General features: G+C 43.9%; 1 protein-coding gene and 1 non-coding gene across 5 annotated transcripts in view; one reads left to right on the plus strand and one right to left on the minus strand.

Moving 5' to 3' along the window:
- FAM114A1 (family with sequence similarity 114 member A1) overlaps window positions 1-11,490 on the minus strand; it is a 75,992-nt gene extending 64,502 nt beyond the window's left edge. For 2 of the 4 annotated variants that reach the window (XM_086705232.1, XM_086705229.1), the window contains exons 1-2: window positions 11,410-11,490; window positions 632-984 (exon numbers count right to left, since the gene is read on the minus strand). In XM_086705232.1, the coding sequence (XP_086561358.1) occupies window positions 632-976 (345 nt within the window). In that variant the 5' untranslated portion in view covers window positions 977-984; window positions 11,410-11,490. Of the gene's footprint in view, window positions 1-631; window positions 985-1,466; window positions 1,522-4,258; window positions 4,353-11,409 lie in introns of those variants that run through there. The other 2 variants (XM_086705231.1, XM_086705230.1) reach the window with 2 other exon arrangements.
- On the plus strand, window positions 3,153-3,258 carry LOC112859123 (U6 spliceosomal RNA). The gene has a single exon (XR_003223442.2). It is a non-coding gene; the product is annotated as a U6 spliceosomal RNA (small nuclear RNA).
- Window positions 11,491-12,856: the final 1,366 nt, after the last annotated feature.

The raw sequence follows: 12,856 nt of genomic DNA on the forward strand, positions 1-12,856 counted from the left end.
AAGACAGATGTGGACACTGAAGGGAAGGGGCAATGAACATGCTCTACCTCTGGTCCTTTGGAAGGCGGTATAGCTGATGATCAAATAGTGATCTGAATGTTTAAGATCCCACAGTAGATCTGTAAATATGTGTTAAAATTTAAGTGGTATTAAAGAAACACTGACTTCTTTAGGGTGGAATCAGGCTTGTTAATAACTTGGACTCTTTATGTCCAATATTTCAATATCTTCCATTTATTACCAAGTAGCTTAATATCTCACTAAGCTGCATCCTGATTGCCTCATCTATAAATTAAGGTTAATAATATCCATCTCAAAACCTCAAAGAACTGTCGTATGGAGTGAATTACCTGACCCGAAAGTGGCTAGTGGGGTGCCTGGCATAATGATGTGTCCAGTCATTGGTGGCTGTTATTAGTATTACTGTAATTATCAAAATGCAAATAACATAATGACCAATTATTCTCATGTATGCCTTTTCTCACCACCCAACACACTTTTGATGACAGAGGTGATGCCATAGTATATTCTGAATCCCCAACCCCCACCCATGGAGCTTGGCACAAATCTGTGCCCACGGTAGGTGTCAATAAGAACCCAGGTTAAACCGAATCGAATGAACCGCTCCTACCGGATTACTCTGCTCTTTCAGGGGTATTTCAGATCCAGGTTCCGCCTCGAGGCTGACGGAGTCAATGCATTCAACAAGCGCATCCTCAGTCACTTCTCCATTGGGGGGATGCTGCGTGGCACTGGGGTGTTGGGGCTCAGGGTGCTGGGTGTTTGCAGTCTCTGCACGCTGAGTGGTTGCATTTTCATGCCCATCTTCTGTGGCGTCAGCTGGTGTTGGCTCATTTGGAATCGTAGCTGAATCACAGTGTGCTTCTGTCTCTTTGGGTAAAAACTTGCTATTGGGCATCTTGGTAATTTCTGCTTTGTCTCCAGTGGCTGAGGTGTCACCGGCATCGTCAGACATTTTAATATCTGTCAACATGATTACAAATACTTTCTGCTTTAATCGGAATTGCTAAACTTTGTTCAAAGCCCCCAATAATGAAATCTGGTAGGAATAAACTTTCTTCTACCAATAAGAAAGTTTACATAACCTTGGAGTAGGCTGCATAATGGCCCCCACAGGTATCTATGTCCTGTTCCTTGGACCCTGTGAATGTTACCCTACACAGCAAAAGGGATTTCACATATATGGTTAAATTAAGGATCTTGCGATGGAGATTATCCTGGGTTATTTGGATGGGTCCTAAATGAAACCATAAGTGTCCTCCAAGAGAGGCAGAAGGAAATATGATTACAGAGAGGAAAAGGTGAGGAGAGAGCAGGAGCAGAGATTGGGGTGATCAAGACGAAAGAGGGGCCGTGAGCCAGGCCAAATATGGGCGGCCACCAGAAGCTGAAAAAGTCAAGGAAACCTTTCTCCCCTCAGAGATGCCAGAAGAAACCAGGCTTACCAACACCTTGACTTTAGCCCAGTGAAAACCAGTTTGGGACTTCTGACCTCCAGAACTGTAATAGAATAAATCTGTGTTGTTATAAGCCACTAAGTTTGTTGCAATTTGTTACAGCAGCAATAGGAAACTAATGCAACCGTGCAATGCTATCTCTAAACTTTCATGGATCTTGTACCTGGTATGCAGGGATATGTATGTGGGAACTATGAGTATTATCTGTGTCTGTGAAATTACTTAATATCACTGTAGTAATTATAATCACAGCAATAATGAGAATAAGCATAGAAAATACCTGGGAGCTGATCAAAAATGACTTGACATTTAGCTTTGTGATGTCATCAGAGATTCACATTGAGAAAGCAACATATACACATAAGTGTGCTTTGTTGGACACCAGCTGGTGAAGGCCTGGGTTCTGCTGAACAATAGTTGACACAGGGAAACACAGGATGAATTGGAAGGGAAAGAAGTAAGGTATTAAGTCAAATGAGGAATGTCACTATTATGAAATTACCTACAAAGCAGAAAACTCTTTACCAAGTTTGCAAGCTGGTGTATCATGTAGAACAGAACTCTTAAATGATTTAATTTTATATTTTACATAGGCATGTGTGGCTAGTGGCTACCTTACTGGACAGTACAGATCTAAAAGGCTAGTTCAAGATGATAATTTTCATTTTTTAAAAAAATTAACAAATTTTTATTTGAGAGAGAGAGAGAGAGAGGACAGGGGAGAGGGGTAGAGGGAGAGATAGAGAGAATCTCAAGCAGGCTCCATGCTCAGCATGGGGCCTGACATGGGGCTCAATCCCACAAGCCTGGGATCATGACCTAAGCTGAAATCAAGAGTCAGACGCTCGTGGGAGGGGGGATGGGCTAAATGGGTAAGGGGCACTAAGGAATCTACTCCTGAAATCATTGTTGCACTATATGCTAACTAATTTGGATGTAAATTGAAAAAATAAAAAAATAAAATAACGGTGAAAAAAAAAAAAAAAGAGCCGCTCAACCAACTGAGCCACCCAGTTGCCCCAAGATGATAATTTTCTTAGGCTAAAATGAAAACACAGAGTTCTCACTATACCAGAAGTCAAGTCTCCGTCAAATCAGTGAGTATTTTTGTCGACCTCAGTGTTTACCAATTGGTCAACCCTCAAGTTGTCACGAAACCCACAGTATGTAAGAAACCACTTAACATACTGGCCAAATGGAGGTACGGGCTTAGGATCATGTGCACATGTAGCCCTCTTGTCCCCTCACACAGCCATTCCCCAAGGTTGTCTGGCTGTTACCTTTTCTTGTACTACATTCTCTCCCTTGGTGAATCACATTCCTTTCTCACAGTTTCACACACCACTCTTACGTCGTGAGTTTCAAATATTTACCTCATTCCATCGAGATGGAAAGTAATTTAGTGGCTTCCAGGGACAGAAGGGAAGGGGAATGAGGAGGGAATGACTGCTAATGGGTATGGATTTCTTTTGTCCACAAGGAAAATGTTCTAAAATTAGATCGTGGTAATGGCCGTACAACTGTGTGAATATATGAAGACCACTGAACTTTCAAAATTCCTCTGAGTGAATTTTGTGGTAGGTGAATTATATCTCAATATATTAAGAATATATATAATACATATAACCTATAGTGTTATATGTTAATAACGCTGTTAATAAAAAAAAAATTCTAGTGCTTGCTTCGGCAGCACATGTACTAAAATTGGAACAATACGGAAAAGATTAGGACGGCCCCTGCACAAGGGTGACACGCAAATTCATGAAGCTTCCATATTTTTAAGATGTGGCTCATATATACAATGGGACACTACTTAGCAATGAGAAAGAATGAAATCCTGCCATTTGCAGCAACGTGGCTGGAACTGGAAGGTATTATGCTGAGTGAAATAAGTCAGTCAGAGAAGGACAGCTTTCATATGTTTTCACTCATGTGGATCTTGAGAAACTTAACAGGACATGGGGGAAAGAAAGGGGGAAAAATAGTTACACACAGAGAGGGAGGGAGGCAAACCATAAGAGACTCTTAAATACACAGAACAAACTGAGGGTTGATGGGGGGGGGGTAGGGGAGAGGGGAAAGTGGGTAATGGACACTGAGGAAGGCACTTGTTGGGATGAGCACTGGGTGTTGTATGGAAGCCAATTTGACAACAAATTATATTCATAAAAAAAAAATCTACTTCTGGATAAGTAGTTCTAGTGGCCAGCTGGACAACTGTTCCCATCCAAAAGGAAACCTGTGGTCTTACTGTTAATACTAGTTCTTCCTGTTGACTTTTGTGTTCCTTTTAATGGTGCCTAGATTTTCCCAATAACCTAGGCTTAAAACCTCAGCGCTGTCATTAACTAAACCTTCACTCTCTCAAGAATATGTAATATCGATACCTATCATTATTGAGCGCCTATTAAGTCTAGGCTCCTTACATGTATTGTCTCCTGTGAGTTAGATATTATGAGCTCTATTTTACAGACGAGGCAACTGAGGCTCAGAAGTCACACTTTCAGTGACATATTTGAGATTTGAACCATGTCAGAGCCCAACTATAGTGCCACCAGCCTCTTCTCTCCCAGTGCCCAAATCCTAGAGGCTCTTTATTCAGAACTTATGCCTTTTCTTTTATTTTTACTTCTATTCACTGCCACCACTCTAGATCAGGGTCTCATTATGGTTCATGTTGATGACTTCAACATTGGACTCAGATCTCTACTGTCGCTCTCCCTTTTGCTTCCCCATCCCTCACCCTCCTGTTCATACATCCTTAGGGGTTTCCCACTTACTATTGGGAGGAGGTGAGAAGCTTCAGCTGGCATCCAAGCACCTCTGTACTCTGTTCCCACTGTGTGTATCTCCCACCATTCCCTTCCAAAACCTGGACCAAGACAATGTAAGTATCCATGCAATGCCTGACATTCACAAAAGACCCTCATGTGGCTGTTGGTTCAATACGTTGTCTTAACACATTCAAGACCCAGTTAAGATAAGTACTGCCTCCATTCTTTGTTCTTCCCAACTGGATAGAATTTTTCTTTCTCTGAACTGCCAGAGTGCTTTGCAACTACCTCACCTTGGACAGTTATACTTGCCTTTGGTTTAGAGTCACTTGAGTGTTTTCCTATCACAGTATATTGTAAATTCTATGAACACAAGGAGCTCCCGTGTTTTGTTTTCAGATTTTATGCAGCACTTAACATGGTTGTTTGAACCTAGTGGGAAGCTCAACAAACATGTGTGTTGTTTGATGAATATTTTCAGAGGTTTGAGATTAAAATGTAATTTGAATTTGTGTTTTTGTATTTTGGGGGCAAATACCCAGTAGTACGATAACTAGATTGAAGGTGTACCCCTATGTTTATAGCAGCATTATTTACAATAGCCAAACCAAGAAAGCAGTCCAAGTGTCCATCAGTAGATTTATGGATAAAGAAGATGTGGCATATATATACTTACATAACTCAACCCCCCAAAAAGAATGACATCTTGTCACTTGCAACAACTACCTGGATAGAGCTACAGCGTATGATGCTAAGCGAAATAAGTCAGTCAGATAAAGACAAATACTGTATGATTTCACTCACATGTGGAATTTAGGAAACAAACCAAACAAGCAAAGAAAAAAAGAGAGTGAGAGAGACAAACCAAGAAACAGACTCTAGAGAACTGATGATACCAGAAGGGAGGTGGATGGGGGATGGGTTAAAAAGGTGATAGGGATTAAGGAGGGCACTTGCCATGATGAGCACCAGTGATGTATGGAATTGTTGAATCACTATATTGTATACCTGAAACTAATATAACTCTGGATGTTAACAATATTGGAATTAAAAATTTTTTATTTATTTATATTTTTTATTACTATTTAAAAAAAATTTTTTTAATGTTTATTTATTTTTGAGAGAGAGAGAGACAGAGACAGAGTGAGAATGGGTTAATGGCAGAGAGAGAGGGAGACACAGAATCCAAAGCAGGCTCCAGGCTCCGCACAGAGCCTGATGCGGGGCTCGAACTCACCCATGAGATCATGACCTGAGCCGAAGTCGGACGCTCAACCGAGCACAGAGCCTGACGCGGGGCTCGAACTCACCCATGAGATCATGACCTGAGCCGAAGTCGGACGCTCAACCGACTGAGCCACCCACACGCCCCTAAAGTTTTTTTAAATGTAATTTGAAATGAAAGCAAACAGAAAATGCCTTTACCCCATTTACTACTCAAGAGCTATCTTACAGCTAATGGTTCCAAATGATCCATATCATCTTTCTTTTGTTCCTTAACCTCCAGGTTAACTAAGTTAGAATGTTTTCTTTTATTTTTCTAAAGTTTATTTATTTATTTTTAGAAACAGTGCAAGCAAGTGAGAGGCAAAGAGAGAGACAGAATCCCAAGCAGGCTCTGCACCACCAACATGGAGCTTCACCACCGGGCTGGAACCCACGAACCACGAGATCATGATCTGAGCCAAAATCAAGAATCAGACACTTAACCAACTGAGCCACCCAGATGCCCCTAGAAGGTCTCCTTTTAAAGAAAAATCCTTGGATTCAGTAATAACACTCCTATAAACAAGTCTATAGGTGGGAATAGCAAAAAAAAAAAAAAAAAAAAAAAAGCATACTTCCCTTTAGCTGGTATATAAAGTTTAGGATATTTAAGGTTGGAGATACTGTGTCAATGACTAAGCCAATGCCTAGTTGAAATAGTAAAGAATGAAACAAGGCCACTGCCCAGAAAAAGCAGTTGCTGTGGCTCGTGGGAGGAAGGCAGAACTGAGTGATGGTACTTGAAAAGCTGCTGTCCTTTTGTAAACTAATAAAATCTTCCTGAAAATCTCAGAGGCAGGACTGGGTTAGGGCTGGGGGTTGGCAAACTATAGCCTGCTGGCCAGATTGTGCCCTCCGCCTGTTCTGGTAAATCAAATTTTATGGGGACACAGATATGTTCATTTGTTTACGTACTGTCTGTGGCTTCTCTAGCACTACAACAGCTGAGTTGAGTAGCTGAGACCATATGGCCCATAAAGTCGCAAAGCCTAAAATATTTACTATCTGGCCTTTTACAAAAATGTTTGCTGACCCATGGTCTAGAACATTGCTTGGTTTCCATGATCTAGAAATTTTTGTTTTAATTTGTCCTATCCTTGCCTGGGTCCTAGGGGCATTAGGAGAATGGCCCTGTGAATAAATAATGCTTCAACATCACTTTTGTTCCCATTTTTTATTCATCAATAGCTGGCCATAGACACTGTCTGATATTTTCATTTCTTTGTAAGGTAATTTGAAAATCCTTATTATTAATCTGGATTATTAAGGCACTCCAAACTATTTCACTTTTCTATAAACAGGGACGTAAGGATAAACCTGGCTATAATAAACGTTCATGGGCAAATAAAAAAGCGTTGTTTTGTTGTTGTTGTTGTTGATTCTGCTTTGCCCTAAATGTGTTGCAGTGCTGTTCGTAACGTACTCTAAAATACTTCTGCATATATCGTGTGACATGTATGCAGGTTTGCTGCAATTTACAGTCTAGGGGTGGCTGGGTAACACCGAAGTGCCCTATTCAGGAATGTCCTCTCCAGAAGACTTTAGTTAGCATTCAAAATCTGTAATTTTGAATTACAGTGTCCACTTCTAGAGACGGTTTAACCATCATCCCCTTTAATCAGAACCCCAGGATGTGCTAATTAGCACAAGGGATATTAGAAGCCATTTTTCACCCGTGAAACAGAAGATGCCTGAGATATGTGGATTGGCAAATAATAACATACAGGTGCAATCCACCCTTCTATTACCAGGGCATAAGAGTCTATTGGGTTCAGCAGTTTAGTGGTCTTTGAGAGAGAGATCTTCTAGTTATGCTTTTCGGGAGAACCCCAAAACCTGACTGGGTTAGCCGAGTCCTGCCTGTAGAGCAGTCCATGCCAGAGGCCTTAAAGGTCAGAGAGCTTGGACTTCATCAAGCTTCTCAGAACAAGCTGATGGCCAAATTGCCTTAGGTCAATTGTAGAAAAACTGCAGAGACAGAAACCTCTCTTCCCTGGAGCTGCTCTGCATTCCACCAGCCACAGGAAGCCATTCCTTCAGAAATGCCCCAAATTAGCTATAAGGTATTGAACCCATACTGGTTAAAATATTTATGGACAACTTACAAGTTTCAAAAAGACTGTATTTTTACATCCGTTTAGAGAGTCAAAATGGTCACCATAATATTTACCCTACTTTAACTTCTTTTTTTAATGTTTATTTATTTTGAGACAGAGAGAGAGAAGAGTGAGTGAGCGAGCATGTGTAAGCAGGGGAGGGGCAGAGAGGAAGAAAGAGAATCCCAAGCAGGCTCCCCACTCTGAGCGCAGAGCCAATGCAGGGCTCAAACTTATGAACCGAGAGATCATGATCCAAGCTGAAATCAAGAGTCAGATGCTTAACTGACTGAGCCACCCAGGCGCCCTTTAACTTCTAACTGTATGTATCTTCAATCTATATTGACTTCTGCCTGTTACAGGTCTGTATTTTCTCTAAACCAAAACCAAAACTTGTTTTCATTTGTTTGTTCTGATAGACCTTTGGGTGTTATAACACCTCTGGGTGTTGTGATAGGAGAGATGAAATCAGTTTTAACACTGTGCCCTCTTATCTGAGGCCATTAGAAACTGTTGTGTTTTAAATAGAAAGCTGTGTCTGCACAGTGACTGTCAGAGTGCACCAGGACCACAGCTGTGATACACACTGTGTTTCCTAGGACAGTCCCCATGTCGGCCTGGGGGCCCCAGAAGCAATCAGACTTATAAATCTCTCCTGATTTATGGTTTGGAACATTGATCACTGCAGCCATGTCTTGTGGCTTTGATGCTAGCGAAACTGAACCCAGAGAAACAAGGAGGCTTCTTTAGAACACTTCAAGGAGAGGAAGAGTGGCATATAAAGGAGGCTTTGTGGGCCGGGAATAAGTTAGTTTTTCATGAGTAAATTCATTCATCACCTAAAACGCTCCCAGAACTATGCTAGGTATTGGAGCAGCAACATCATAGGCTCCAAAAATAAGTTTAAAGCGGAAGCCATGACTACTACCCTTCAGAAAATGAATAATCTGTTTTCATTTTATTCCTGGTCAATGAAGGTCCAGGAAACAACTTCAGCTAACATGAAATGGGTAAGAGATGACAAAAAACGGCACATCCAATAAGGGAACGATGTGCCCGAATTAGACTGACCTTGTGCAAGGGAGAACCTTGAAAATGGTTTTGCTATGGTAACTCAGGCATGATAGGATCAGAGTATGTGCAAATGCCCAGTATCAGGAAGGAATTCTAGATAATCAGGATGAATGTGTGGCTGGGCTAGGAGGCAGCATGGAGGAATAGTGGGGGGAGAGAGAGACAGTATTCTGAGGTGGAAAGATGGCCCCACCCTCTCTTTGTGGGTACACAACGCACTCTCGGTGGGCTTCCTCACTTCCTGCTCTTAGACAAACTGGACAAAATGACCTGGATACTTGGTTCCCGAACACCAAAAACTGCAGGACTGGGACCAGTTCCTGATGATAGAGAAAAATGAGGACAAGATAGCAAGTTTTTTTGTCAATCTAAATTTATTAAATTAAAGGACTGCCTTCATCTTGCAAGTTTAGCCTGCATGCTTTCCTTGGTATTAAAATGTCTTTCATTTTATGAAATAGTAGTGCAGGGGATAGATTTTTTTAAATGGTCTCATTTGGCAAGATACGAGTTTGGTAACAGGATAGACTGCAAAATCACTGCCCCCAATTTTATAAAGGGGCTGGGGTGCCTGGGTGGCTCAGTCAGTTAAGCATCTGACTTCGGCTCAGGTCATGATCTCACAGTTCGTGATTTCGAGCCCCGCATCGGGCTCTGTGCTGACAGTTCAGAGCCTGGAGCTTGCTTTGGATTCTGTGTCTCCCTGTCTCTCTGCCCTTCCCCTGCTCACACTCTGTCTTTCTCTCTCAAAAAATTAAAAAAAAAAAGTTAAAAAAAATTTTTAAAGGGGCTGGTCAGTGAAGGAGCAGGAACAAAAAACCTCTGGATGAGAGGTTAATTAGCTTCTAAGAGTTCTCCACCTATGAAGCTTAACAAGTGGTGGGCCCGAGCCCCAGCCTCTTTGTCCTCTGGTCTCGCCTCCACCTGTCTCCTACGTATTTTTCTGAAACACAGATGGGACCTATTTGCTCTCGTTTAAAAACCATTAGGTTTAAACACCTTTGCATGACATCTGTGAGCCTTCATAATTCAGCTCCCATCTCTCCACCTGTTGTAACTCTTAATGCACCCTTCACTCGCCTCACCACACTTCCCATCATTACCAACAAGCCTGTAAACATTCCCACATCCATGCCTTTGCCTATCTGGTTCCTCTGCCTCGGCTGCCCTACCTTCAACTGCTTTGCAAACTCCTATTTGTCTCTCCATGTCTAGTGTATTTCTTACCCTGAAATTTTCCTTAATTTGCCCCACTCTTTCCAAAAAACTAATTGCTCCCTCTTCCATGCTGTATGTGTGTGTGTGTGTGAGAGACAGTGATACTTTGCACTAACTTCTATGGCATTTATAAGGAGTATTTGTTTCTGTGTCATTTCCTCCTTCGGGACTGTGACCAGCAAGCACTTAGCTTGGTTTCTAACCCTCAGATGTTTACGGAATTGAGATATATTGTTTGATATTGATTAAGGAAGAATATTTGATATATGCTGGACTTCTAAATAAAGGGCTACCTATATGAACTGAATCTGATTTTCTAGAAGGCCCCCATTCACCCTCAAATTCCTTCTGCACTGGCTCTCTTGTGCTTCAAATACCACCCTGGAAGTTTCATTCCTTCGCTCAAAGCTTACAATGTAAGTAAGCAGTTAGCAGATTCTTTCCTGAGCTCAGGTTCTGAGGGAGGAAAGGACAGAGAGAACTGGGAATGAATATGGGTGAGGTCAGAAAGGGGCACTAGGAGGAAAAGAGGACAGAAAGAGGCCTCTGAACAGACAGGCTGTCTCCTTAGTTATCTCAAATTGGAGTTCAAGAGAGACTGATTTTAGAAGCCACCTGCTTGTAACTCTAATTCTCAGGATGGGAATTGATGGGATGAATGGGGCACAGATACTGCTTTTAGCCCAGACAGAGATGCCTTCCTACTCTAGGAAAGGACGGTGAAGTTCAGGTGCCAGATCTGAGATGGCTGGAAATACTCACCAGATTCCATGGTGGAAGATCAGTGAGTGAGCGCGTGGGGGGCTGGGGAGGGGCGGGGGACAGGGGGTAGGCTCCGCCTGGGGGATGTGAATCCAGGTAGCACTAGCTTAGGGTGTTGGCTGGGGTGGAAGAGCGTGTGAAGCTGAAGGAAGAGAGAGCCGAAGTTGGCTAGGAGGTCAAGGCCAGAGCTCGGTTTTCCGGGGCCAAGGACAGGCGAACCCCGGGATGGAGGACTTTGCCTTATGGGGAGCTGCTCCCTCTGTGCCCCTGGCGGCAGGGATCCTGCAGCCTCCTCTGACTCGGACCTGGGGCACTGGAGAAACTTTTTCAGACTTGCTTGGTGCCGCGACCGGATACTTTGAGAACACAAGGCAGTCTCCGCGGAGGTTCAGGCCAGCCGAGGGGGCAGAACCCGAGTGCGGGCGTGTGGGTGTGTGCATGAGCGTGGACCCGGAGCGACACACACTCACACACACACACTCACACGCCCGCACCCACACAGGGCCCTCGGCCGCGCCTCCCGCGCCTCCCCAGACCTTCACCCCCCCAAGTCCCGTCCTCCCGGGTCCCGCGCGCGGTGCCAAGTCCCTATCGATGGCTTCCCACTAAAGCGGAGGGCAGAATTTGGGGACCAGGACAAGGAGAGACGGCAGGGTCTCCCCATCACCCAGATGCGGCTGTCCTCGCACTCCCCCGCCCTCCCGGGGAAGGGGAAGGGGAGAGGGTGCCCGGGGCTCTTACCGCTCCGGCGGCCGAGTGCGCGCGGGAGCGCCGGGCGGGTCCCGCCCCGCCACGTCGGCAGGGCCGGCGGGGACGCGGCCGGAGGGCGGGCCGGGAGGGGGGACAAGGGGGCGGCCGGCCGAGCTGCCCCGCCCCGCGGCCGGCCCAAGCGGAGCCCCGCCCCCGCGGGCGCCCCGCCCCAGCGCCCGAGCGCAGCCGAGGCTCCCGGGCACCTTTTTCCGCCGGGCCGGGATCCTCGCGGGGTAACTAGGCTTTTCCAGCTCTGTGGCCGCAGGAAGAGCCGGACGGACGCCCACCCCCACCCTGGGCAGGTCTTGGGGTTCTCCGCATCCATTTCCTACCTTTAAAAGTGCTGGAAAACCCTGCGGACTGTTTCCCCGGGAAGGGATCGCTCAAGTTCGGCCAGTTTTTGATGCCTCGATTGTGCGTTAAACAGCTTTCCCTTTCCTTGTTTGTGGGAGCGTAATTTGATTTAAAATCGGCCAACTAAGCAAAAAACACTTTCTAGAAGGCCAGTTTGGAAATGGGGATCAGAATTCAAAAGCAGTAGCTTTGGCCCAGGAGTTCCACGTCTGCGAAATTTGTCTTAAGCCAATGTGCGAGTATGTATGTGCAAGGATGTTTATTGCAGTTGTTTGTGCCCGAGAAAACCCGGTCATAATCTGTCCCACAATAAAGGATTGGTGAAGTAAACCATAGCATCTTCAAACAATCAGATATGTTGTAGCCATTAAAAATTATAACTCTACATCCGATTTGTTGACAGCAAAGAAGGCAGGCCATAGCCGAATATTAAGTGTAGGGCAGGGGAAGTTTACAAAAGTGTCATGTATGGTATAAACCTTTTCTTGTAAATATATATACGTGCACATATATTTTATATAAGTTAGGGACAATGCAGTTTTAAAAACAGTGATTCGTTCTGAGTTCTGCAATTGTGAGTGTTAGCAGATTTTGTTTGAGAGGTGTGACAGGCGTGTTTCGGTGAACCATGGACGCAAACACCATGCTTGTGACTTCTGAGCCTAAGGACAGCAAGCACCTTTGCCACACCTGCCCTCCCTGCTACGCTGAACGGTAGCGGCGCGATCAAACATTCCCTCTTCACCGCTGGTTTCCTTTTCGCCTTTGACCCAAACCACACCTTTCCGATAACAGAATACGGGGCAAGCAACTCCAGCAACAGGTTTTGTTGCTGACTGCAAATTATGCTCTTTTACTGAAATGCTGCTGCTTCTAAGCCCACCAGGATTTATTTCAAAAGTTGTTATTTTTTGCAACTTAAAATTTTTTTATTCATTAAAAATATTTGGGAGTATTAAAGAATAAAATACTCTTTAAGACATATTGGAAAGCAGAGAATAATAGGACAAATGTTTGTATAAGAAAAAAGTAGATAATATGACAATATGAAGATTGAATAACTTTTCTTTTTTGTCATATTTAT

The sequence above is a fragment of the Puma concolor genome, chromosome B1 (genome assembly GCF_028749965.1).
Source record: "Puma concolor isolate L17-30 chromosome B1, mPumCon1.1.hap2, whole genome shotgun sequence".
Classification (NCBI taxonomy): domain Eukaryota; kingdom Metazoa; phylum Chordata; class Mammalia; order Carnivora; family Felidae; genus Puma; species Puma concolor.